Source organism: Tympanuchus pallidicinctus, unplaced genomic scaffold, assembly GCF_026119805.1.
Source record: "Tympanuchus pallidicinctus isolate F22 unplaced genomic scaffold, pur_lepc_1.0 scaffold16, whole genome shotgun sequence".
NCBI classification, from domain to species: domain Eukaryota; kingdom Metazoa; phylum Chordata; class Aves; order Galliformes; family Phasianidae; genus Tympanuchus; species Tympanuchus pallidicinctus.
The window spans coordinates 27344278-27368333 of record NW_026294679.1 but is presented as its reverse complement, the minus strand read 5'-3'; the positions used below and the strand labels follow the sequence as shown (position 1 = coordinate 27368333).

The 24056-nt window shown below is 41.4% G+C and overlaps 1 protein-coding gene across 7 annotated transcripts; it reads right to left on the bottom strand.

The window, feature by feature from the left end:
- Positions 1-1704: 1704 nt before the first annotated feature.
- On the bottom strand, positions 1705-20798 carry SLC16A9 (solute carrier family 16 member 9). Of its 7 annotated transcripts, none has more exons than XM_052678183.1 (8): positions 20737-20796; positions 16347-16406; positions 15774-15891; positions 14876-15104; positions 6504-6647; positions 5523-5618; positions 2920-3828; positions 1705-2625 (listed from the first exon to the last, which is right to left on the bottom strand). In XM_052678183.1, exons 4-8 carry the CDS (start codon positions 15069-15071, stop codon positions 2447-2449), a joined length of 1524 nt encoding a protein of 507 aa, XP_052534143.1. In that variant the 5' UTR covers positions 15072-15104; positions 15774-15891; positions 16347-16406; positions 20737-20796; the 3' UTR covers positions 1705-2446. The 7 variants fall into 7 exon arrangements, with proteins under 7 accessions (XP_052534143.1, XP_052534142.1, XP_052534144.1 ...); XM_052678182.1 differs by lacking the exon at positions 20737-20796 and adding an exon at positions 20161-20238; XM_052678184.1 differs by lacking the exon at positions 20737-20796 and adding an exon at positions 17108-18267 and having other exon boundaries at positions 16347-16400.
- Between the last annotated feature and the right edge of the window lie 3258 nt (positions 20799-24056).

The window sequence follows — 24056 nt, the reverse complement described above, 5'->3', positions numbered from 1 at the left end:
TCTTGTTTATCAGTTAGTATGGGCACAGTTCTCAACCATCTGGTTGGGATTAGCAGTCCTAACACACTGACTGCAGTGGCAATATAAGGTCATTCCACAGCCTGGCTTCTTTCCTCATACACGGATAATGTTATACCAGGAAACTGTCACAAATCACTAGCCAGATTTCCAAACACATCAAGCTGCCTAATTATAGACACTATTTCCATTGCAGAAGAGCACTACACGTTGCCCAATCTTTAACATTAATTGTAGCTGACTTTTTCCAGAAACTAATAAATAATAATGTAACATCAGTTTCATATTCAACATATTCAGAATGCACTGTTAGCAGAAAGTGAAATACTTTTAAGATATTAACGTGTAGGCACACACATCCTGATCACATCCAATATACCACTGCAGTGTCTGAGATGCACAGAATGTTACTACCTCCACATGACTGCAGTGAAAGCTGACTACAGGTGCAAATCCACTTCTGATTTGCAGAGCTCCAATTTAGAATTGGAGCTGCATTTCTGCATGTAATGAGTACTCAATATTTTTCCCCCCACATGCACTGAATAAGAAATCTAAGAAATAAAGAACAGTCATTACACCCAGTTGACATGTGGAGGAAAGAACAGAAGGCCAAATTACTGAACTGTTATTTTTGTCAGACTTTAATACAAACGGAAATAAGAGTCTTGGAAAGCTAGCAGAAAATGTCTGAAGGCAACCTGCTTTTTTCCCACTTGGGCCAGAAAAGGGAACTTCACTGACTCTTATATCTGCCCAACTTAAGGGATATCTGACTCTTGCATAACTAGCTCTGAAAAAATAGCAACTCTCTTCATAGTACTTTGACAACAAAGGCTGCTCATTACGTGCATTTCTTTTTATCTTAAGAATTATTTGTGAGCCAGAATCACAGCACACATTTGAAGAACATACTATGGCAGAGAAGTACACATGCATCTGCAGAGAGCAGTATGTAATTCAGGAAAAACTAAAAACATCCAATTCGTACAAGGCTTCCCAATATGTTCCAGTAAACTTCAAGCCTACAAGAAGCCATGGCACACAGGATGTGCCACTGGTGGGACAGGAGATTGCTGTGACTATGATGTAAGAACAATGGCGTGGGAGAAGCAAAGAAGCTACTGCACAGGGCACTGAAAGCAGAGCAGGCCCAGCTGAGCCTTCCTGCCTTGCTCAGGAAAGGCCTCCTCCTCACACAGCATCCCTTAAGTCACACCGACCTTTGGTTAAGCAAAAAGCAACACAGGCGTATGGAGCTGGACTGCAGTGAGAGTTTCAGGGCAGCAGTTCCAGGAGCTCATTCAGGGCCTGCTTGGCATTCCAGTGTTGCAATTCTCACCAACGTATCTCTTCTATTATCCCTCCCACACATATTGTATTGATCCCTTTTATTTGCTTCTCTTCTTGCTATATCCATTCAGAAAATTGCAGCAAAAATAAGATTAGTATCACATTTTTTCCTTTTTCAGTCAAATCTTCTTTGTTGAAAGCTCTCTGATTCATCACAAGCTCACTTCAGCAGGCCCAGCCAACTAACTGCAGTTGTGCAACAAGAGATGCCCCTGGTACTGCTAGACTGCAGCAACTTGCTTAGAAACACTCACCTGAGGGCTTCTGTGAACACATCTCCAAGTTCAATCTGAACACTTTCAACTTGTATAACCACGTCAGCATTTCTTTACATGGTTTCAAAAATCATGTTTATTCCTTGGTTTGAAAGATTTTGGTTCAACAGTATCATAAACAAACTTCACCAAAAGTGCAATAATTATAAACATAGTCCTCAGTCGCAGTGGTAGTAAGAATCTTTACTTTCATCATGAAGTTCATTAATGCAACAGAAGGATGGTTTTGTTCTTCCTCCCTCATTGGCACTTAATTGTAAATTGGAGAAACTTTAAGAAGTCAGAAGGTTAATCTAAACATTATGTTACGAGCACCTTGCCATAGCATTATATTCTCATAAGGCAAATGTTTGTTTCATAAAGTCTGATTGTGCATCTTGGAGACCTACAAAAGGTGACAGAAATGCCAGTCTTCTCCAATAAGAAATAGGCCTTCATTTTTGCTTCGATGTCTTCAACCCTCCACACTCCCTATCCCTTAAAAAACAACAACAACAAAAACAGTACAGCCAATAATACAGCACAATATATCCATTACAGGCTGAGAGGAAATTGCAGTAGACAAAGGCAGAAAACACAGTGCACAGTAGACAAAATAAGATTTTATAAGATAATATTGTTCTTAAAAAAAGGGGATGGGAAAAGGATAAAAAAAAAGAAAAAAAAGCTGAATATAAACAGGAACATAATTTTTCTAGTAGATAAGGATTTTTGGACTTCATAAATAAGTGAAAAATTACTAAAGTCCTTTGCTATATAATATATAAAAAAGGCATAAAGTAGTGTTTCCCAGTTGTCACCTAAGCACTAGATGCAACTTTGTAGGAGTAAGTATTTGGAGGCAGCTTTGAGCTCTGACTGGTACAGGCATTCCAGCAGGGTAACGCTGCCAACAGCAGAAGAAATCCTCCCAGTAAAACACAAAAGCCACTGAAATAGAATGCAGTGTCATACTCCTGCGTCCAGTCATAAAACCAACCTGAGGGTGAAAATAAAAGAGAAGAGCATCAGTGAAGAGTTAAACAGAACACAGCACTGTAAATCAAAGGAAAATCATGGGGATAAAACAAAAGGTTAAATGTAATTCACACTATGACCACTTACACATGAAATGTGCTTTTAAGCAAAGCCAAAAACAGAACAAAATCCAGAGAAACAGGGTTTAGTTTTTAAGATTTTTATATCATCTTTCTATTGTTATTAGAACGAAGTAGGCCTACCCACATACAAATGGGGTTCTGATAATTTCGTGTTAATTTTAACTTGACCTTACCTACAATTGGTGGTCCAAGGCTGTTTCCAAGTCCAGCAAAGAACATCAGTATCCCATAAGCATGAGTCAGTTTCTCAATTCCCACAGTCTTTGTTGTTACATATGGAAAAATTGACCAATTCCCAGTCAGAAAACCCAGAATCCCAGAAAGCACTGCTAATGTGAAGTAACTTCTGGCAAATGGAATTGCAAGCAAGGCTGCTCCCATCATTAGTAATGTAAGTACATATAGATACAATGTGTTAACCCACTTAAAATCTGCCAGTATTCCTAAAATAAGTTTGCCAATAGCAGTCATAATGCCTATAATGGAAACAAGGGGCATATGATAGTCTTCTTCATTGATGTTTGCACTTCTTGCTATATCTTCCATGAGCAGAGAAGGAGGAAATCCACCAATATCAAAGAGCAAAATGGCAAAAAAGAGAGCTGAAAATACTCTGTTCTTAAAAAGAACCACAGTTTCCTCCCAGTAGTTCAAATAGAGCTGCCATTTTCTTTTAGCTAGTTGCTTGCAGAAGTTTGTCTGTTCCACAACTTTCTTTTTATAAGTGTCTTTCTCATTTACATTTATTGAGCTTAATACATTCTTATTTAAAATATTATCTTGTTTGTAGTCAGGCACATTGTTTGTGCATTTCTCATCAGTGTAGCCCTTTTCAAGGATGCTTATATTTTCTTCAACAGTTTTTTCTTTTTCATGGTAAACAAAGTATTGATCTGGGACTTTGTCTATACGTGCTTTTTCTGTTGAAGGGGAATCAGATGACTCCAATGGTCTCATTAAGCTGCCACATGCTAATATATTTAGAGAGAGTGCACCAACTATTAGCAGGCAACCATCCAGTCCGTACAGCTCAATAAGCTCTCTTTGTAACGCTGCATATATAAAGAGTCCAACACTTGAGCCTATAAAACAAGAATAACAAAACTGAGAACTTTGTTCACCAATAAAAAATTAACATTCCTGTGACAGCATATTTTGTAGTTGTTGAAATGCAGAAGTCATTTGTGCTCCGCTATTCTCAATCTAATAAACTGATTACCTTCCCTGTTTAAGTCAGTTTCTTGATTGATTATGCACGCAATATTTTTCAAAACATTGGAGAATTTGATGATTAACACCAGCAGACACTTTTAGAAACAAGTAGAACCCAGACAGTATCTGATGAAAATTATACACATACCCCTTTAGATACGATGTTCAGTAACACTCTGAATCAGTTCTGTTAGAATTTCACATAAGACTGTTTTCTCCTTTCTCCTCACTGCTGCCACCTGCCTCCTCTAAGGCAGAAGGAGACCAGTGGTTCACCAAGAGCCTTTCTACAAACAGCAGGTGACCATCTGGTGTTTAAAGAGAGTAGCTCAGAGCCTACAGGTAAGTTTACTCCAGAGGCACTTCTGAAGCCCTACAGGTCCAAACATGCATTTAAGAAATCTGACTACTCAGAAGAAAATATTGAAGGGTAAGCAACTACAAGGAGCACAAGCATTTTGTGCAATCCTACCAATGTAAAGTGTGCACTCTTGGCTAAAGTGAGCATAGATTCATTGTATAATCAATGGATATCCACTCACAAATACAAAGCACTGATTTTTCAAGTCAATTTAAAGACAAATTTTTAATTATTTTCTGAAGAATCTCTAGGTTTTATAAAAGTAATCCATACACTTGAATGTATGAACTAACACTCAAATAAGATCAAGTCCCACTGCCAACTGCCTGCAAACCCAATAAAAGCCACTAAAAGTATTTCTAGGGCACAATGCAGTAGTGGTTCCCCTTTATTACACCAGTGTAGGTCATCTGTACATAACTTGGAGTACTAACGGTACTGACCAGGCCTCTCTTAACTAACCACTGCTTGAGAAAAAGGATCAAAGACACAATACAACACAGAAAGACAGGTGTGGAACAGTACACTTCTTTAACTATTTCTACTTGGTTCATTAAGTTAATTTCTCCTGGTAAAAAGTGCAACACCACACAACCTAAAGACTGAGGAAGGCTGCTCAGCAGCCTTCAAAGAATTTCCCTTCTATTATCAGAGGTTCATTCTTCTAAGATCCCTTTCACATGCATGGATAAAAATTGGGATGAGATTTTGGAACATTCTTTGAGCTTTCAGACATTCATCTTCCTTTTATACTGAAAAGGAAAACAAAAACAAGACTGAGCCCAAACTTTAACTCTAGTTTTTAGGAAATAGTTGATGAGAGATTATGTTAATCCAGCATTTATATTTATATCTCCAGTCTCTTTTATCCATAATCTTGTGTAAGTACAAAGAGAAAGAAGAGAGCTGTGTAGAAAGTTTCCTCTGGTATTACTCTCATGGAACACAGCCCAAGCTACTCATAATCTATTTTCATTTTGGTGAATTGCCTTTTCTCATCTCTATGGATAATCCACATGACCATATAACTGCAGATGTAGTTACTAATTTATCTGAAGCCGACCGTTACATGCTCATTGCTACTGAGGCTTTCACTTCAGGAAATAACTAAGAAAAATATAATGCTCTGTTTTTCTTCTGCCAGAATAATATTAGCTGTGTTAGCACTGAAAAATTAGAGAGAACAGAAATTAAAAATCATACCTGTTGAAATCAGACCAAGTGCAAGGCCTCTGCGTTTGTCAAAATACTGGCAAGTGATGGTGACTGTTGCAGTATACAGAAGGCCACATCCGAGTCCTGCAAAGAAAGAAAAATAAGGCATAAACTGTATTCAGGGAAATGAACATCCGCTTATTCCCTAGATGTGGTGTACCCCAGATACAGAGATGCTTTTAAACCTGGCTCAGCACCCATCACACTGACAGTGGCATTTGGCTGCCAGCACTGTCCAAACCTTCTCTCCCTACAGCTAATCCCAGTTGCCAAATCTGCGTGAAGCTGGCTCAGTTTGAGCAGTTCACCAGCTCACATTTTATGCTATGTGGAAGCAGTTAAATGGCTGGCCTGGGCCAAAATACAGCTTTGTCTGCATGGCACTGTACCATAGCTAGGACACCCTGCTGGGTCCTGATGGCCAGCAAGGCGTCTAGATTCTTGACACAGTTAATTGGAAATTTGATAACCACCCACAGCAGCCCTCTGCAGCAAAGAAACAGCCCCCCTCCCACCAGGAGAACAGCACTTTCATGCCCTTAGCAGAATACCTTAGGTTCAAACCAGTTATGTGGAGAACAACACTGCTCCTTAATGATCTCTAATTTACTAAGTTAGAATGAGTACATGAGTACAAAATTCCTGAAGGGATTTTATTCTTTTAAGATTAGTGCTTCCAACCCACAGAAGACCTGCTTGAATCTACCCCTCTCTCAGGGTAAATGAGTATTTCCATCTCTAGTAATCATATTAACAGAGAACAAACTGCTTTTAAATCCCGAAGAACATATGCATTGCCTTTGTCTTTCACAACGAGGTAACAGGCTGTGTGACCCACCCTGAAGTAAGTTACTCCGTGGCAACTCAAGTCCCAGACTATAGATGCCTCTGTGAATCAGCTTCTTTCAGATTACTAAACCAAGACTTAAAAAGCTCTAAGTCTCTATATGAAAGGGAGATGTTTCTTACCAACAACAATCCCATATGAAAGATAGAGAAAGTATATGTTTGGTGCAAAACTGCTCATCATGAGGCCACCAGCCACCATAAAGCCACTGAAGATTGCTACTGGTCTTGCTCCAAAGGATGATACACATATGCTGCACACAGGACCTAGGTAAAAAGCAGGAAGAACAGTCCTGTAAATAGCAGTAACAGGAAGAAATACAAAAACCTTGATCAATGTTCCTTGTGATAATAAATATATAATTACACTAAAAAACAATTGAGTACACACGGGATTCTTTAAGAGTAGGTTATAAAAACATGAAAGATCAAGCTTGCAAGAATTCTGCTCAAGGAATGCAAAATTATAAGAGCAGAGAGGAAGGGAGAGTGCAAAATATAATATAAAAGTAGGGTGATACATACATTCTATACTATAACACTGTGACTGCAAACCTGAGAACTTGTACGAAGGTTCTGAAAAAGAGTCTTCATCTGTACGTACCAAAAACTTTAGACCCTCAGCCAGGCTTTAGCCAAGCAGACTTTTTTTAATAGAAACAAAAAACAGTGTTTCAGAAAGTAGTATCAGTAGTCATCTTGATATGAGATGAAAGGTAGAAAAGCGAAATGGAAAAATCTGATCATAATCACAGTAACAATGCCACCTGGTGCTTAGAGAGAGGAAACATCTGCTGATGTAGCACATGAAGTCCAGGGTACTCTTCCCTGATTTTTGAGGGAACATCTGCCAGTCAGTATTTTATTAAATAACAGTTCATTACCTGCCTTGACTATTATTGTAAAATTATGGAAAATAGAAGTCATTTATTGAGAACGTCCAGAGCAATGTTTACAAAGCTTGCAAGAGGTTTCTCCTTCTCTTTGTCCCCCAACATTTCCTGGTTGGTTGGTTTTTCAAAACAAGAAGAAAATACAGGCAACAGCCATACTCTGCCTCTACTGGATCAGTTCTTCCCTCACAGAAGTTGTAGAACAAGCACTTAATTTTCTGTTGTGTGGCCTTTTAGCATGCAAGCTCCGCATCCTGCATAAATAAGTAACCAGCATGGGACTTGGCTCACAAAAAACAAATTCTCTTCTGAAACCCCCCAGTTCCAAACATTCATAGACGTATCTCAGACCCACAATCCTAAATTTGTCAGCCATGAAATTAGAAGTTTGATATACATTCAAATGACATTATTTAAAGAACAAAACAAAACAAAAACCCCTCACCATCTTTGCATCATGTTGACATTGATAAAAAGGCACCTCACAGTCAATAGAGTCTGTGAAAGCAGTAATTTCAGAGTCTGCTCTTTTTCAGGTCGGTTCTCCAACTCACACAGAACTACGATTCCTGGCAGATGGGAGCTGAGCCCAGACATGATATAAGGTGAACAACAACACTTGGAGCTGATGACGGTGCTTGCCTAGGTTTACAGACAGGAGCTAGCAGCTGGGAATGCAGACAAGGTGTTTGCGTGGTTACCAGCCATGGAACAAGGAGTTCTGGCAGGCAGGAGCACTGATTCGTTAGCAGGTGAAACAGCCCTCAGATGGAAAGCAGGTCAGAACTTCTGCCCTATGTGAGAGCTGTTTGCTTAGGAAACTTAAAGAGAACAGAGTTTGAACTGAGATTTAACTAGGCAAAATGTCAAAGTTCAAGAAGAAAGGAGAAAATCTTCCGGGGAAGTTGGGTTTACATGCATTCTGGAAACAATGAGAAAGGAAGATATAAGCACTTGCTGCTTCTCAAGAACCAGCACGCTGTGGGAATGAAAGCCAGCCAGAATAACTTGGGCAGAGCAACTTGCCAAGAACAAAAGCTGAGAGTGTTAGATTGATGCTGATTCCTAGAATTACTTACAAGAACTGGCAAATTAAGATTGGCATGTTTCTTAAAATTGCAGGATTTATAATAAATAAAGGATTGAATCTGCATCATATTAAAAACAAAAAAAAAAAACTTCTACACTGAAAGAACGTTAGGCAGTGATAACATAATTCAATTAAGCAGAGGAATTTGCATGCTTTCTACCCATTATTTCTTACCCACTGCCCTACTGAAACAAACTATTTCCCTTACACGTTCTCTCTACGTTGTGACATATTCTTCTTTCAGAAGCTCTCTGCCCAGCCTGCAGTGCTGATATGGATTGCACTGGTTGCTAGCAAAGGCTTCAAAGTAAAATGGGATCTTCTGGAACCCAGCCAAGGAAGGCAGGGGGAGAAAGAACCGACGAACACATCTGCATACTGTGACAAGGGCACTCTTCTCAGGAACATCATCAGAAGCAGCTCTGACAGGGTCCAAGTAGATGCTCTTCCATCTTCTTCCCATTACAAAAAATAATCCCAAAAGAGAATAGAATGTACAAAGAGATCTTTCTGCTCTGACATGGAAAATAACCTGCACAAAACTAAATAACTCATTCCAGTAAGTTCAGAATTAATATGTCGTCTCACACAGCAAGAGATTTGGCATCTCAGCAATGGCTCTGTTTATAAGGAGCACCACTAAAGCAGTTATAGATCTCCAGGATGAGAAGAAAAACAGATCCATCTTCCCTTCCACAACAGGCCTTACTTTCTCACTCCCATTATTATACTGCTAGAAAATAAGTCACAAAAGAAAACCCCCACAAGAGCAAGCATCTTTGTTTCATTTTCCTGTCTCTCCACAGTTCTTAACTCTGTTTCCCAAAGAACACTTTTTTCAATAGGCAAAGTATGTTTGGTTATTACCATGGTATTTGCACAGGAGTTTACTGTACACAAACATGTCATTCTCTACAAGTAATTCAAGCACAATGGGTTCAAAGCAGTTAAATCTGGTCGAACATTCAGCTTTCCCAGAACGGGACTGAGACTTGCTCTGTGAACTCCTGCCCTGTGGATTTTGTTCAAAGTGGACGCTTGTATTCTCAAGAATGTAAGAGTCAACGCACAATCACACAGCAAAAAGATTTACAGGCAGTGTGAAGGTTTTTATTTAGTCAAATGTTTCAGAAGGATCCTTCTACTGATAATACATTTCCCATCATAACATGAACAGAAAATAGAATCCCAGTGGCAATCCTCAACAGGAAGCACAGATAACATTTTGTAGGCCAGGATTTTCTTCAGTTTCCTAAGCAACTCCAGAGGTTAGAACTAGAATTGGAATGATATTTGAAGACATGGCTCACAATATACCTCTCTTACAAATTAAATCTCAGAGGGTTTTTTTCTTCCAAGTAAAGTCTATCAGGAAGAAACCAGCGCACTTTACCAGAAGGGCAGCTAACTCTAGGAAGAAAACTGAGTTCTCTGAAAGACTTCAAAGGCAGCACTGGAACTGCCAGTGGTGTTCTGCATACAACCTATCAATGATCAGCTGCCTGGTAATTGTTCTATATGCAGAAGAGTGGTCCAGATGCTCCCTAGAAAAAAAAAAAACTGGAAGAGGCAGCAGAAAAGACATGCTTTCCCTTAATGGAAAATGATCAAAGGGAAAGAACTCCAGAAAAGAACCAAGTTTACACTGATATTTTCATTAGGATTTTCTAAATAAATAAAAGATTTTACACTCAGTGAGATCTGGATGTGACAGTGATTCCTTCATGAAATGTGAAAACAAGCCATATGCTGCTAATGCAAGATCTTCACGACTGCTCTGATCTTCCGACCTCTGTAGACACACTCCTTACAAACAGATGCTTCCGTCTGCAATTTCACTACAGAGCTGTTTTCTTTTATGACATCAAGAGCTAACACTTTCTTCCTCAGTGTTCTTACACAGAGCAAAAAAAAAAAAAATACTGCAAACAAATACGCTCTTCCTTCACTCTCATATCTACAGTCCTCCTTCCTCACTTCACAGCTACTGAACAAACAATGCTGGGCAACAGTTCTTTTTCTTATCACCCACATTAATCTGACCCACCCTACCTGTTGGTATCTCTACTAGCTCCTTGAAACAGCAGAGTAAGAGCAATGCTCATAAACTGTAAGTAAAATAAACTGGACATAACACAAGAACATTTTTTGCATACTACAAGCATTGCTAAAACCTGCTGAAAACAAACACAGTATCCTCTAAGAGTTTGTATAAGAACACAGATAAGAAAAAGAAATCTCTCTCTAACTCATTAAAGAAGATCACTCCCTTTTGATAAAATTTTTAGATGGTCTGGGCTTCTCTTTGGAGGAATCTGGGGACCCTCTCCACGCCTTCCATGTTCTGTACAGTTTCCACAGCCATGGGTGGGAGCTACCATGTGCAAGGTTTTTTGTCTAAAACTCTGTAGATGGTCTTTTGCAGAGTTGTACAAATATTGCTTGACAATACAAAAGTTCACCATTTTTTCAGACATTTAATACAAAGAACCTCAGGCCAGCAGAAACAGTCCATTAATTTATCAAGACCTGCTTTTCAAGAAAATCTTCCCTTTGTTCTTAATCCATCAAGAAAGGGAAGTGGGAATGAGAGACATACTGCTGGCTTACCGTAAACAGCTGTGGTGCCAACTACGGGTGCCAAGGTCTTTGTCTGTTTTGCTTTTAACAAGTATAACATGGATCTAATTTAATTTCAGGCTCCAAATGGACGTCAAATTAAGAACACTTGGTGCAGGAGAAACAATCTTCAAGAACATAATGCATATTTTCCTCTGGCCTGCTTTACCAAGCAAAACATAAGCGTTTTTAATTTCTTCCTACACAACAAGTCCTACATCATCCCTGGAGCCATCTCCCACATCTATGATAACCAATCAGTGTTATGATATCTCATGGTGTAGACACTGTCTCACCACTGCCCTGTACAATGACACTGATGCATTCTCCTTTTTTTTTTTTTTTTTTTTTTTTTTTTTTTTTTTTTTTTTTTACTTACTCTTCTTTCAACACACGGTCATAGAAAGTTCCAACTTGAGTCATCCCACAAGGAAGCAATTGGTCAGATCCCTGTCCCACTTCCGTTTCTAGCTGATGAACTTTTTTCAACTCAGAGCTGGATTGTCCTTAGCCACACAGCCTGTACTCCAACAGGACAGTAACTGAACACCAGAGTACCAGGGAATTCGTCTCAATAAACAAGATGCTGTACTAGGTTTCTATGTCTTGGCCTAAGTTTAGCTCTCACGCAAGCAGAGTAAACACTGTAGAAAGGATATCAGCAAAACAAATGTATCAGCACTCACCAACATCTACTACTTTAAAAAAATTTTTAAAACTACATTTACAGACAGGACAGAAACTTTTCTCACTGCCAGTTGTCTTTCACATAAGGACATAGTCCTGCTTTCAGTTCAATTACAGTATCAATCTAGCAAACTCACTAGACATACCTCTCACTGTCACAGAAGTTATCTGATGTATTTTTCAATGCTGATAATGAGAAAACAGAACAAAACAAAAAAACAACAGAAAACTGGTATCAGACAAAAAGAGACTGAATCAAAGTATACAGGCTTAAAAGAAAAAATAATTACATTGCAGTCTCCAAACACAAACAACACTTATCCTGGACATTTCAAATATACCATTTTTAAAGATAAACTTGTTAATCAGCTGAAAGTTAAAACTAAACAACCTCTATGATAAGATTACATACTCTCAAGGAAGCAATTAACTACTGAGAAAAGTTACAAGAGATGGAGAATGAGCTAAACAAACACTTTCTGATAATTTAGAAAAATATCTATTAGCCTGATCATCTATTTAACATAGGCTACAACACACAAGGGTCCTGTGCATCTGGCCTGTAATACTAGAACCTGCAATTGATAGAACCAGAATTGATAACAAAAACAAGTTCACTTGTTGTATGATCATGAAAAGGTTCTAACACTGCAGTGTGTTATACCATTGCTTTTGCACTAAAAACACATGCTTTTTGCACTAGTGACTGGGTCTTTCCTGCTATGAATTCTGCAGGAAAAACAGTTTCTGTAAGAGACTGCATGTTCCACAAACAAGAATGAAAATACTCCTTGTACCAATCTAGAAGGCTAATCTGCTGAAGCCCTTGGAATTTTAACATGATAAGAGATTGAGACATTTCTACAAATAAAAAAAAAAAAAAGGATTAATTAACCGTATCTTTTTACAGGCTTTTTGTAGCCATTCCTGTTCTTCAATGAGCTGATCTTTAATAAAAACACTTTTAGAGAATTACAGTTTTTAAGGTCACTTTTTACGCAACATGAAAGAATTCTGATGAGCTTTACAGTCACTGACACTAATGCATCCTTCTTACACAGCAAGGAAAGAGGAACAAATCTCCCACAGAGAGCAACAGAAGATATGATGGGTGCACAGATTCATGAGCATCATCAATTTCATTATTTTAGTCTTTGCTAAACCTCCTTCATAAGTCCCTTATTTGCAATAAAGAGCTTTTATCGTCAGAGCCAGAAATTACTCCCTCAAGACATAAGATTTCATATAAAAGAACAACAGGATTTTTCCCTTATTTCCTGCTGTGAACACCGAACCAACTGGACAACATCATCATTACTGTTTATGTTAGTCCCACAGAGAAACTTTTACATATTTCAATTTAAAGGGTACTGGGGGAATTTTCCAGTAGGAACCAGCACATCACAGAATTGTAAACCCTCAAAAGCATTCTCGTTTTCAGAGGTTAGGATAATCACAGTGCCCTCCAATAAGTTTAAATCAAGTAGAGTTACTACTAAGGTCAGATCCCAGATTGACAAGACAGCAGGATCTTCCATTTAACGTAGAACAGGGGACACAACTTTTGTTTTCAGTCAACTCTAATAACTTCAATGCAATTAAAATATTTCTCTGTACTTTTCTTTGAGCTAAAACTACAAATTACTGTTCAGCTTTCAAATCCCAAACTGAAATAATAAAATCATACTGACAGACTGTCAAAATGTCAAGCAATTTAATCATTCCACACCAAAGCAATTTATAACAGCACCTTTTTCCTGCACCATTCAGTCACAGAAGTTTCTATTTGCCTAAAAGCACATTACTGACAACTGATCACAGAGGCAAGGCAGAGGGAACTAAGAAAGCTGGAAATTAGCACGGTGTTGCCATATGAAGAAAGGGTCTGAAGCTCCCATTAGAGGAGTGAGCCAAAGACTTCCAGTCTGCAGAGAGGTTTTTCCTCACTCCTTCTCTTGCAATCCCCCTCTGCTTAGTTTTCCTTCAGTAACTATCTTGTTTGGCCTTATTTTCTCCCACAAGTTTATCTAGGCTTTAATCCTTACATAATAAGAGTAAACGCCCTCAAAACAGAAAAGTAAAATTCTTTAAGAGAAGAATAGACTCATACACCCTCAGACTGAATATAGTTGTGTGGTGAACCATCTGCCTTTGCCTCTTCCTGTTCTGCCTAGTGATATAAATCCCTAACAGAAATGTAAGAACAGTATTTGGCCATTTAGAGTTGCATAAAGCAGAGGCTTTTGTTCAGTTCTGTATCATGATTTGAATGTCAGTTCTCTTTTCAGGAGAGATTTCCTCAGAATCCTGAACTAGATTTCAGCCATTAAGTTACTTGAATGCTTTTGCCCATAGCAATATTTCTGCTGATGGGCCATTTTTCTCCAGATTCAGCAAAAAGGTAATAGCTCCCTTGACAAATCTTTGAGAAGCAGAAGTTAGTCATGTTACCAGTAGAGTACCCATGGCTCAGTAGTAAAACAACAACAGCAAAACGGACCTATGGACTTTCGCAACAGTACTTAATTTTCACAAAACCCTGCTGTTCCTCTTCAGGACAATGTCTTACTAAAATAAATAAATAAATAAAAAGCTTCCAGTGAAATTATTTTATTTAATGCCACTTTCATCCATGGCTCAAAAACCTTCAAGAACAGCTTTTTTCACCTCAAACAAAATGCAAGAGAGCCCAAATCTACTTTACTTGGTGAATTTATTTCTAGAGATAAAAAACAAGTAACTAGTTTATTAACTGACTTTTTTTTTTCTGAAGCACTTGAGACATTTCAGACTAGCAGTTTGCCCTGATTTTAGAGACACTAATGCAAATGTTAGCCAACACCATGTTAAAAAAAAAAAAAAAAAAAAAAAAAAAAAAAAAAAAAAAAAAAAAAGCCCTAACAACAAAATTATCATTCAGTTTCTCAAGTGTAGTTTGGTATTTGTAAATTATTCAGATACAGCCATTTTGAATTTTATAAGGTTAATACTTCTTTTGCTATTTTACCATTGTTTTGGTTTATTGAAAGTGTAACTATAAATGCAATATTCTTACCTATCTTGACCTGAAACAAAAATACAATATTCCTCATGCTCTATCCTCATTTACGGCTGTGTTAAATACAATTCCAAAAGCACACACAGATGAAGGCATCTATTAGAAAGGAAATGTTTCCATTTAAGATAGATACTGTATCTACACTTACTGGCAAGCAATCCGATTCCATTTGCTAGTGATCCAACCCAAGCAGTCTTGCCTTTGCCTTCTCCAAAAGCATCCAACCATTCCAAATACAAGACTCCCACCGCCAGCGGTGATCCGTAACACAAGAACTGAGTAAAGAAGGAAACGATAACAATCACCCAGCCCCAGCCCCCATCGGGTGGTTTCTGAAACACCATCTTGTCAGATGAGCATAGATGGACACGTAGACCCTGTGCAAACAACAAACAAACAAGAAAAAAGAGAGAGTCAGAACAGAGCATTAAAATCTGGGCTTGTTAATATAACTGCGCTGTAGAAGTAAGATAATGCCAAGCAAACTTCAAGAAATAAAATAAAAAGCAGCATACAGGCAATGAAGATGAGTTGCCATATGGTATTTCTGATCCTTCATAGTCATTTATGGCTCCTGTTGTACAGTGCGAGTCATATATTAGTATGTCACACATCCATCAGCAGAAATGGATCACATTTCGTTTTCTGAATGCTACAGAAGCTTTGTGAAGGCCCCAGGCACCAATACATGGTGCAGTACAGCAAGAGAAACACTTGGTCACTAGCAGTTATGCCCTTGGTTATCCTAAGCAAGTACACAGGCCCAAAGGCAAAGGAAGACTACAAGTATAAAATAACTCTAATAAATAATTCAGGTATGAAAAAAATTCAGAAGCATAAAAGTATTAGTTCAAGGCATGGCAAGATCCACCATCTGTGCATCTCAGCTTTAAATAACTAACTGTCCTCACCTTCTTAGGGCTAGTTTCTGAATGTAGAGAGAGGTGCCTCTAACTTGTAGCAAAGGATTTATTAGTTTCCAGACTAAATTGCTTTGGAGTTTGGATGACTCCATTGATACGTGAGTTCCCATGCATGCAACTAACCTGCCCTCCCTCTCTTTAGGGAGCAATCTGCTGAACTGATGATCACAAAACCCATGTTCTGTTCCTGGCTCTCTCACTAACCAGATGTGTGATTTTCAATCGTTTTATTTTCTTTACCCTGTAAGACAGAGACAGATAAGATCTCACTCTGTTTTCTTCAGGACATTTTCACACCACAGCTTAAGCATTAAGAGTGCTGCAGTAATGGTTCTGATCTGGGAGACCCCAGGGGCAAAACAACAAAATAAGCAGGTCTTACTGTCTGTTTATGAGGAGGTGCCAGTTCTTGAACATTTTTCAGTGAAAAGGAAAAAAAAAAAAATGACTGCTTTATGAAAGTTATGATCTAAATGAGTAGATCGTAACAGAAGTCCCATTCAAGAGTGTGCTCTTCATGATCAGTTTTTAAGGATTCATGTGGAAAACTCACACACACACACACACACACACACAAAAAAAAAAAAAAGCAGTATAAAATTGCAAAGAATAAATACTACAGAGTGAGACACAAAAAGAGCTGGTTCTAATTCATAGATACAATGCTTACATGTTACTTCAGGAGTAGATACTTACAGATGACAACAGGCAAGTCCTTCAGCCCCCTACAAATGTAGCTTCATGTGGCAACTCTACCTGCAGAAAAAGAGCAGCAAAGCAACTGTTCAGCCCAAGTATCACTGCAACAGTAGAAACAGTATTTTTAAAGAGGAAGTTCAGAAGAATTCAAGTTACAGAGTTACCTCAGTGGAGAAATACTGATCCCCCCCCTCCCCCCCCAATTAATCAACAGCTGACAGCAGCCTTGAGCACCAAATAACAATAACATGACCTACTAACATAAAATAAGCCTTGACATTCGAGGTCTTTGGGGAAAGATTTATGGTTTTAACCTAATAACTGTCCTTCATGATATAGTATTTCCAGTTACAATCATCATGAAGTTTTCTTTCAGTTACAAATCTAAATTCTGATTTACTCCTTCAAATGTCTGCCAACTGTCCATTGATCACAGTGGATGCCAGGGTGATAGCTGTCTGAAATCACAGGATACATAAGGCACACTAAAAAGCTGCTTAAAGGTATCTTTCAACAATAACCCTTACAATTACACAACAGAGGATCTCCTCTATCTCTAAACAAAGTACACTACATGTATAGAGTCATTAGAAGACTGGGCACATGCACCTCTTCTTGCACTAAAGAAGTGTTTGCTTTGTCCCTGAATGGGGTAAAAATGGTGGAAATTAGTTACAGCTTCTAGAAAAGACAGTTCCACTGGGGGAAAAGTAATAATAATAATAATAATAATCACATTGTAGATTTTGAAAACTCACCAAAATATAGATATATACAGTGAATAATCCCAACTCTTGTTTGTTTAAGGTCTCTAGAAAACAATACATGCTAGCTGTTATGCTCATAGCAAAACTTTGCAAAGGCACAACTCTCACCTAACTCAGTCCTGCTATTCTTTGATACAATGGGGAGGAAGGGAGGGCAGGTGATGAAAAGTTTTCACAGCCTTCAGTCTTAGTCTTTTCTAATAGAAAGTTTAAAAGAAAATTTGGACCAGCTCCTTGTCTGCCTTTAGTCCGCATGGCTTTATCAACTTTAACAGAGTTCTGCCAAGTTAGGGCGGCAAAAGAGCTGACCTTTGACTTTCCAGAAGACTCCTATTTTGCACAGCAGTTTTCTTTCACATCTTTTAGCTAAAATGACAGATTTATAGACAGCAAAAATGTCTCTTTTCTAAGCACTTCAGGCCATTTACAGGCAACTGTCAAGCACAAAGTGAAAATCACCATCACTTCCCCCACAGAAATCATCCTTTTAGTGAAAAAAGGATTTACCAAATCCCACAGATTGTTTTTTACCAGCTATCATGCCCTGGCTTTTCTTACCCTCTCTTGCCCTTCTTACCCTTAAGGGACACTGCTTTGTGCCTATTTATCTACAACAAGGCACATTTTCTTACTTCCCTGAAGGCATGAAGTTCTCCTGTGGAAAGAGTGTTAGCCAAGAGCCTGTCTCCTGGAGCTTTCTGCTACAGTACATGGTTAAAGGTACTCCAGTAAACCAAACCTATTATCACAAGTGTGGATATCAAGGTACCTTTTATTGGTATGTTATTTAATACTTCCCTGCAAATGGCAAGTTGGAATACAAAATTATTTAGCAGAGCCCTGCTGAAAAGGCCTTGGGGTACTGGAGGATGGCAAGCTGGCTGTGAGCCAGCAAGGTACCCTTGCAGCCCAGAAAGCTGGCTGTATCTTGAGCTGTATCTAAAGCAGCATGGCCAACAAGTTGTGGGAGGTGATCCTGCCCCTCTACTCCATGTTGGTAAGACCTCAGTTAGAGCACTACATCCAGATGTGGAGTCCTCAGTACAGGAGAGACACAGAGCTGTTGGAGCACATCCAGAGGGGAGCCACAAATATGATCCAAGGGATGGAACACTTCCACTGTGAGCTGAGAGAGCTGGGGCTGTGCAGCCTAGAGACCTTCCAGTATCTAAAGGGAGGCTATATTAAAGAAGGGGACACAACACCTTAGCAGGGTTTGTCATGACAGGACAGGACAAGGGAAATGGTTTCAAACTGAAAGAGTGGAGATTTAGATTGGATACATGGAAGATTTTTTTGACAATAAGGGTGGTGAGGTGCTGGAAGAGGCTGCTCAGAGAGGTGGTGGATACCTGAAGCCTGGAGACATTCAACCTGAGCAACCTGATCTAGCTGTAGATGTCCCTGTTCACTGCAGAGGAGTTGGATTAGATGACCTTTAAAGGTCACTTTCAACTCAAATGATACTATGATAAAAATCCAGTAGGATGGCCAAGAGCTGACAGTAGGAGCTAAAGCATTGTTATTCCCAGTGCTGCCTCGATGGGCATCCATTCTGTGCATCTGCCTGGGAGGGATGCAAAGTGCCTCCCACTGTTTTCTCTCTCTGGGCAAGAGGAAGACACAGACTGTACTAAATCATCAAAAATAAAGAAGGATGCTCATACAGAAGAGAGGTTAATGGACAATGAACACCTGTTAACACCATAATTTAGGTGGGAACCAGTCTGCAAATCTTATTGTTCAGAAGAACTGAGGATGTTGTTTTGGACTGCAGGAAACCTAGCCACTTCAAAATGACAGAAATGGAGAAATAAAGCAAAAGGGGGTAAACAGTAACTGGAAGAGTGTTTAGAAAAAGCTTTTCAATGATTTGTACTCACAAAGAACAAGAATCGGAGGAAGAGAGCTGCTTGATGAAGGCCTTGAACAATAGAAAGAAAAGAAAAACAAACTTTAGAGAACAAACTGAACAACAGTTAAAACATAGGATAGTGGTGTCATGCTGTAACTACTTTACTCTGTATAGCTGGTTTCCTCACAATACCAAACCATTATTGTAGAAATGTTAAAGTTCAGCTTAAAGATGACAGATGAGCACCGACACACCAAAACACAAGTTGACTTAAACTGTATGATTGCAATTGAAACTCCGGCCCTCAGCACAGAAACTTGTATCAATCTGTGGCAAAGGGAATCTTGAGAAAAGCAGTAGCAAAAGGATTGTTTTCAGTTTGTTACATGTGCAACTGGAAGCTTGTTAACACGCTGCTTTCTGTGAGCAGCATATGGCTGCAAGGAAGGCTGAGGTCAGCAGAATCTGTGTGATTAACAGCTCTTCCAGTCTGGCAACGCACTGCTACGAACAGAGACAGAAACAGGCAGAACGATAGCATCCCTCATTTTAAAGAGGATTCAATTTCAGGTAGATTTGTGGGGCTTTTTTTTTCTCCAGTCACAGATGCTATGGCAAGTACAGGCATTGTGTTAAACGCACTGAAAAAGGCTTGTCTGTACTTTGACAATGTTAGGCTTGAACTGATGTTTGAGCTACAGTAGCTCCCCACACTTCAATACCAGTCTTTAAGTACTTCCACCCTGAGCACGAAAGCGTCCTCTCAGTTCTCAGCATTCAGGTTTACACATCTATCACACTCCACTTTCCCTTTGGCAGCTCACACAGGAGGCTCCTCAACATAAACACTTCCTTCCATTTCTGCCCGAGCAGTACCACGGGGCTTAAAACAAAACACCGGAACAAAACTTCCTGACAACGTAATAACATTTTTCCCATTACGCTCACTTAGTTCACACAAAGAACCGTCCGTCAGGGCAGCACAGAGCCCAGCCACCCTCGTACAGGTCCGTCAGCTCAGCACAACCAGTCCTACCTGTTCCCAGCCCCACCGCCCCAGAGGATGTGGAACCCCCCCCCCCCCCGCAGTACAACCAGCCGTCAGAGAGCAGGCAGAGGTAAAGCCAGTCGCAAGCCACGAGCCAGCCTCGCTGGGAAGATGAGCGCGCCTCTCCGTACGCATAGCTACCTGCGAGGGCTGCCGCGCTGCGCTCGCTCACCAGACCGCGTCCCTCGGCCGCCTCTGCGGGACGGACGCGCTTTTATGGCCCCGGCTCGCCTGGCCCCTTCCCACGCCCCTGGGCCAGCCCGCTCGCCGGGCCAAGGGCCAAGTTACGAGCGGTGTCTTCCGTCCGGGCCCACATAGCGGGCGAGGAACGGCAAGAGGACATCTCGGCGCGTTCCTCTCAGCGGAGCCCAACGTCACGCGAGCGGGGAGACGGGCGCACTCTCTCCCGAAACGCCGAGGGCGCTCCGCGACGGGCACCGGAGTGACGGGCACCTGCCGCGGACACCGCCGCGTGCGCGCAGCGGAAGCCAGCGGGCGTCTGCACGCCGACGGGCATCTGCGAGGCACGGCGCGGGCGCGGAGCCGTCTCGTGCCGAGCGCCGCGGGGAGCCCCGCGTTGCCCCTTCCAGGCGGGGAGCGATGCAGGACACCCCGCGCTAGGCCCCCCGCCCGGCTCCCCGCCGCCGCCCCGCCTCACCCCGGACCGGCGGCGCCTCCGCTCGGGGCCCCCGGGCCCCCGGCGCCGTCCTCGGTTACCTGCGCGGCGGGGGCAGGAGCCGCCCCCGGGAGCGCCGGGGCAGCCCCGCATCCCCAGCGCGGCGGGGCGGGGCGCGGCCGCGGCCGGTGCCAGCCCGAACCGGTTGTAACTTGGCGGGGGGAGGAGCCGCCGGGGGCCGCCGCCACCGCCTCCTCTCGAGGCTGCTGGTGGAGGGGGGGGTTGCCCGGCCCAGCGGGCCCCGAGCGACACCTTCGGGCGAGAGCCCCGCTCGCCTCCGCCGCGGCCGCAGCCCCGGCCCTCCTCCGCGTTCCGGGCGGCCCCCGGCCCCGCCGCCTCCTCCCGCCGACAAGTCTCGCTGCCTCCCCCATTTTTATTGACGCGTCTGTGGCGAAGTCTCGCAGGCACGACTGCTGCTTCTCTCGCTTTTAACGCGCCCGGGTGCACCCAGCAGCCTCCCCTCGGCAGAAGGGGATCACGGCCGCGCCGCTTGGTGACCGCAGGCCCTTCCTTGCGGCATCACGGCCGGCCCCGAGCTCCCCTCCGTTCGGCGCGCTGCGGCTTTCTCTCCACTGTCTACGACACCCGCCGCAGAAGCTGCCCGACACCGATGCCCGTGTGACAGCCGTGCCACTGCCCCGCCAGGACGGCACTAGCGTCCGCATCCGCTGCAGCTGGGAATAGAAATATTCCCAGATGAGTGGCTGCTGACGTCCTGAAGCAATTTAAAACGTGCACAGCCCCCGCAGCAGTGACAGGCATAGCAGAACTCCTTTTTGGTATCAGCAGTCCAGACTGACTCCTCCATACACACTTTGTAAAGGTCCATGAACTTTAAGGTGCTTAAATCTACCTCAGAGTGTTCAAGAAAATAGAGAAACACTGCCAGGAGTGACAGATGTATGATATGAACTCCAGCCTTATTTCTGAGACAGTGCTGTAGTGCAAAAGGCTCTGTCTGTGTACTTCACAACAGAAAGAGCAGCCCACAACACAAAAAGAACCATCAGGGCTCTAGAAAACTGGTAATGGGAGAAAACCATATGGGGTTTAACCTAAAGAGAAGGAGAGCAGAATGACACATAACATTCTTCCAGAAAATAAAACAAGTCACGGCAAAGAAAAAGGAACAAACTTATACTAGCCATAACCAAGAGGTCAGTGAGCTTCAGTTCCATCAGAGAATTTTGCACTACATATTAGGAAAAGTAAGGTTAGTGTGGCATTGGCAGAGATTTCCCTGGGAGAGCGTGGCATTTCGCAAACACACGCACTGGGTTGCCTAAGTGAGAAGTGACTGAAGACAGCTGCCCAGCCAGCACAGTCTCCATTTACTTCAGTCATTCCTTGGGCTCCATGACAGCTGAAGCGGAAAGGCCACTTGAAATTTTACTGTAGCCACATGAGGAGCAGCTGGAAAATAACAATTCTGAAATGACCATTCCAGTTGTGCTGTTTCCTATACGTAATAGAAAACTAACAACTTTGATAAAAGTCATTTTTTTCCACATAAGTGTACAGATGCCCCAGTTCCCATTACGGCACTTGACAGAAGTGTTTTGCTTTTTGAATTCTGCAAAAGCTTAGAAAACAATGCTACAGGCTAAAATTAAACATTTCAGTCTACCAAAATTGGTTATAAGCATCAGAAAAAAAGAGTGAGGAAGAATATTTGTGTATTCTCAAGTAGATCTGCACAGAAGAAGCTAAAAGTTAGTTGTGGCTTATCTATACAGGAACATTCAAAGGAGTTGTGTATCAGTCACAGCATACATTAAAATAACCTGGCTCTTTCTGCAGAGGAAGTGGTCCAAGGCATATGCAATTCAACCTCAGATCACAAGCAGCTTTGGACCTAAATGAGAAACCTCACTTCAGAAATAAAATGTACTTTATGTGAGTGCATATTGATCCTAGTTGCTTTACCTTAACTCCTTTGGATGCCCTTCTATTGAGAAGTCCTCTGCTTTAAATTTAACTCTGCCTTTCATATGAACAAGCCAGTCATGTACATATCATAATTGTGAGAGGGCAGCCTTGCTAGTAAAAAACAGTCCTATGAAAATGAGCCATAGCAACCAAAGCCCTCCTCCACGTCTGCTCCATCCTTGGTTTTGCAACAAGCAACATATCTCCCTCCAATTCCAGGTTTTTGCTCACAGCCTACAGTGCTTTGGCAGCTGCCACTTGGCTTAGTTCTCAAATCAGTGATAAATCTCATTTCTTCACATCAGAAACCCCTCCTAAAGGGCCTTCAAAGGCAAGCAAATTGTAACAGTGCCACAGCTGCATCTTTAATAGTTACGCTTTTGTCCTATACATCACCAGAAGAATTCTCAATCTTCTGCTGCAAAATAGAAAACAAAGGGAAGCACAAATAAAGCCTATAGCAGCCCTCCCCAGCCTTAGAGCTTAGGAATCCAAAGGGCAAAGACACTCACAAAACATGGCCAGACATGAGACCAACACTTGGTTAAAAAATTACCTTATTTTGGTCTAGAATGATCTCAGGGTGTGCAATTCTAGGTCACTTGCAGCTGTATGGGTGTACAGATAGATGATCTGCTCTGCAGGTGGTGTAGCAGTGGCAGCTCCTGAGAGCATAGAGAAGTGTAGAGTGCATCCATACAGCCCCCTGGAAGGAGTACTTGCCAGGCACTGAATGCAGCTGGTGAGCTGAATAACCCAAAGGAATTACTTCCTCAGTTTAAAGTGATGGTTTTTCTTTACTGTTGTTTTATTATCAGAAGGTACAAAATCTGCTACGGAGGAAAACCTCGAAACACAGAACTATTCCACATAATAGATCTACTACTGTCCTCTAACCTGTGGTCCAGACTGACAAGCACCCTTTTGTACACTTGCAGTCTTTACAAGATCTCTCTGTTGGTGAACTAACTCTAGAAGTACAATTTCAAACTAGTAAGTCCAAAGTTCGTCATCTGCTTGGGTGTTTTAACTTTCTTGTAGGAAACATTCATTAATGATTGAAGGGAAAAAAGGTGAGGAAAGCAATCAGTATAATTTACGTGGATGTATTAAACATCTGTGTTTAAAGTCACAGAGTCTAAAGGACAGTCATATGTTATAATTTAACCTTTCATGTGAGAGGCAGAAAAAACAAAGCTGCTGGACCACGTTAAACAGGATCTTTACACCTTCTTTAAGATTTGAGTGAAAGGGAGCAAGATTGCTTAAGCTGCAAAGAACTCTGATTTCCCCCCAGATGCCCAAAGGGTACTGCAATGGTCCCTAGTGCCATCAGGGCTGCGCTGACAGGGAACTCAGCATGCAGCGCCAAGAGCCAGGTCCAGCAGCAGAAACACTTCATCTGCCTTGCCAACATGCAGCACAATGCACC